The following is a 2,436-nucleotide window of genomic DNA, read 5'->3' as shown; positions in this document are numbered from 1 at the left end:
TCTTAGAGGCAGTCTGTCTATCCAGACAGATTTCTGTCATTCTGGATTCACCTTTCTAGGATAAGGCCAGCTCCATCTCAAGTGTCTAAGGATAAAAAATACCAAAAGGGAAGAAAGCTAATCAAGTGAATCTCTGAAAGATCTGAAGAGGATCTTATTTTCGGTCCCTACAAGCCTGGCAAACACACTCAGTTGTCTTTCCCAGACAAATTCTTTAGATATGAGCTGGGCATTCTCTCTGATTGTGGAGACCAGACTCCTATTTCCTCCCTGGCCTTCAGACTTTCTCCTTCCAGATATTTCTCCTTCCTACCTCCTGCCAAGCTAACAGCAGGCTGGGTTCTGGGGCCAGCAGGCTTTGGGAGTGATGGTGGTTTGAGCTCACCTTTTGCCGTTACATTTCTCAAGAACTAGGGGAAAGAATCCCAGAGTTGGAGACCCTGCTGCATGTTTTTATTTAGCAGGGAAGTGGGCTCCGTGAGGGGGCTGAATTGGGACGATCAGTGTACGGTGGTGCACTACAAGAGGGGTCTTCCAGCTCTTTCACAGGAATTGTGGCTGGTGGGCAGGCAGCTGGCACCTTGAGCAGCAGTGACAGGAAGAACAGGGGGTGGAGAGGCAGGAGGCACCTGAGAGGGGACAGCAGAGTAAAGATGACTGGGCTTTGGGGTTAGAGGACAGGAATAAAGGAAGTCCTGAGATTCTCAGCTGATGCCACCATAAGTTCCCATCAGCCCCCTGCCCAGTCATACTCACTGTCCATTCAATCACGGATGCATTCTTCTGAGGATGGAAAAGAAAGAATATTATATCAGGCAAGTGTGTGTGTGTGTGTGTGTGTGTGTCCATGTGTGCACACGTATTTGTGACCTCTGGCTAGCAGGACCCCTGCATTCCCCTGTCTGCCTTAGGCTTTGTCTGGTCCAGTGGAAGATCTGGAGCTTCCCTGCATTCAGGACCTGTGAATGGATCCTGAGGGCCCAGGACTCTTGGTGACTTGGAACCAAGGACTCTGGCCTGTTTACATGAAGCGTCCTGTCAGTCCCACAGCCTGACTGGAATCCCCTGCCCAGTCCAGGCCACTTGAAAGTCACGATATCTCCTACATCAGGCATGAGCAAGTTTCAGGGGAAGCAGTAGCTAGGCAGTACAGGAAGATACAAGGTACAGAGAGGAGTTGGCCCAGTATACTAAGAATGAAGATGTGCAGAGGAGATTACTCAGGGAAATGCAGATATAGCCCTAAAATTGTTATCTGGGTGTCCATGCATCAAACGGTCATGGGACCCATTTGGGGCAGTGGTCACTAAGGACCCACAGACCCCAAATTCTCACCGCTATATTTATGGTGAGTTGGGGAGGAGATTGACTTTCTCCTGTATTCTTTCCCTGGTCAGGCAGCATCAAGCCTGAGCACAGCCCACACCCGCTTCCTCTCTCCCCAGCTTGGCATTACCAGTGTGTCCAGAAAAGCGGATTCTCTCTTCAGGGAAACTCAGAAACTTGGCTATGTCATTGAAGAACTGCTTGAATTCAGGGCTCAGCTCCTTGGTTCTCCCTGTGGCCAAGATTTCCAGTGAATGACGAACAGAAAGATACTTTATAGTTTAAAAAAAAAATGTTTGGAGACAGAATCTCGCTATGTAGTTCAGACTGGCCAGAACCTTTCAATCCTTCTGCCTCAGCTCCTAAGGGCTGGGATCGCAGGGGTGCACTAGTGCACTTAGTTTACTCCATGAATTCTTTTTTTGTACCAGTTTCGAACTCAGGACCTTGTGCTTGGGAGGCAGGCACAGTGCCACTGAGATAAATCCTGAGCCCCAACTCCATAAATTCTTTCGAATGAGTGAGAGGGGCCTCAGACATTTTCCCATGGACTGTCTTTGGCATGACCTCCTCCTCGAGGGTCCTTAAACTGAAGAAGCCTTTGGTGTCTTCAGAGAAAGGGTTCCCTCCTGATAGGATGACTGAGAGCCAGGCCCCTGAGGGTAGGGAAAGAGGACTCACCATAAAGGATGGCTTTGAAGTACACTGCGCCTCCAACAGTCTCCTTGAAGAACACAATGGCATACTGATTGTAGTCTGTGATCACTACTCTCACGGTGTAGCTCCCCGTTGTATCATAAACTGAAATGTGGACAGTGAGGGTCATCCCTGCCCTGGCAAGGGTGAAAAGACTGTCTGCTACTCCTGTGGTCACCCAGTGGGGGCTTCCCCCCCACAGCATAACAACTGTGTGGAGAGGAAGGGAGGGCTGTGCCCTTCTAGATGATGCTGCCCCTGAATCTCAACCCCAGGGCAAACTTCACTCAGGCAGGACTCACGTGTGTAGTTCAGCGTGAATTGGCCAGGAAGTTCACTTGGGACAAGACTTCCAACCCAGTCCTCACAGGCATCACCACTGTGGAAGACACAGAGAGAGAGAGAGAGAGAGAG

General features: G+C 49.9%; 1 protein-coding gene and 1 long non-coding RNA gene across 2 annotated transcripts in view; both read right to left on the bottom strand.

Moving 5' to 3' along the window:
- Positions 1 to 490: 490 nt before the first annotated feature.
- LOC104864386 lies at positions 491 to 1,506 on the bottom strand. Its single transcript, XR_780865.1, has 3 exons — positions 1,457 to 1,506; positions 757 to 783; positions 491 to 629 (listed from the first exon to the last, which is right to left on the bottom strand). It is a non-coding gene; the product is annotated as an uncharacterized LOC104864386 (long non-coding RNA).
- Positions 1,507 to 1,936: 430 nt separating this feature from the next.
- Positions 1,937 to 2,436, bottom strand: part of LOC104864470 (neutrophil gelatinase-associated lipocalin-like) — a 2,624-nt gene continuing 2,124 nt past the window's right edge. The window contains exon 3 of the mRNA XM_010627438.1: positions 1,937 to 2,159. Coding sequence (XP_010625740.1) covers positions 1,937 to 2,159 — 223 coding nt within the window. The remainder of the gene's footprint in view (positions 2,160 to 2,436) is intronic.

Source organism: Fukomys damarensis, unplaced genomic scaffold (genome assembly GCF_012274545.1).
Source record: "Fukomys damarensis isolate Sample0158 unplaced genomic scaffold, DMR_v1.0_HiC HiC_scaffold_36, whole genome shotgun sequence".
Classification (NCBI taxonomy): Eukaryota; Metazoa; Chordata; class Mammalia; order Rodentia; family Bathyergidae; genus Fukomys; species Fukomys damarensis.
This window is presented reverse-complemented; position numbering and strand designations above follow the sequence as displayed.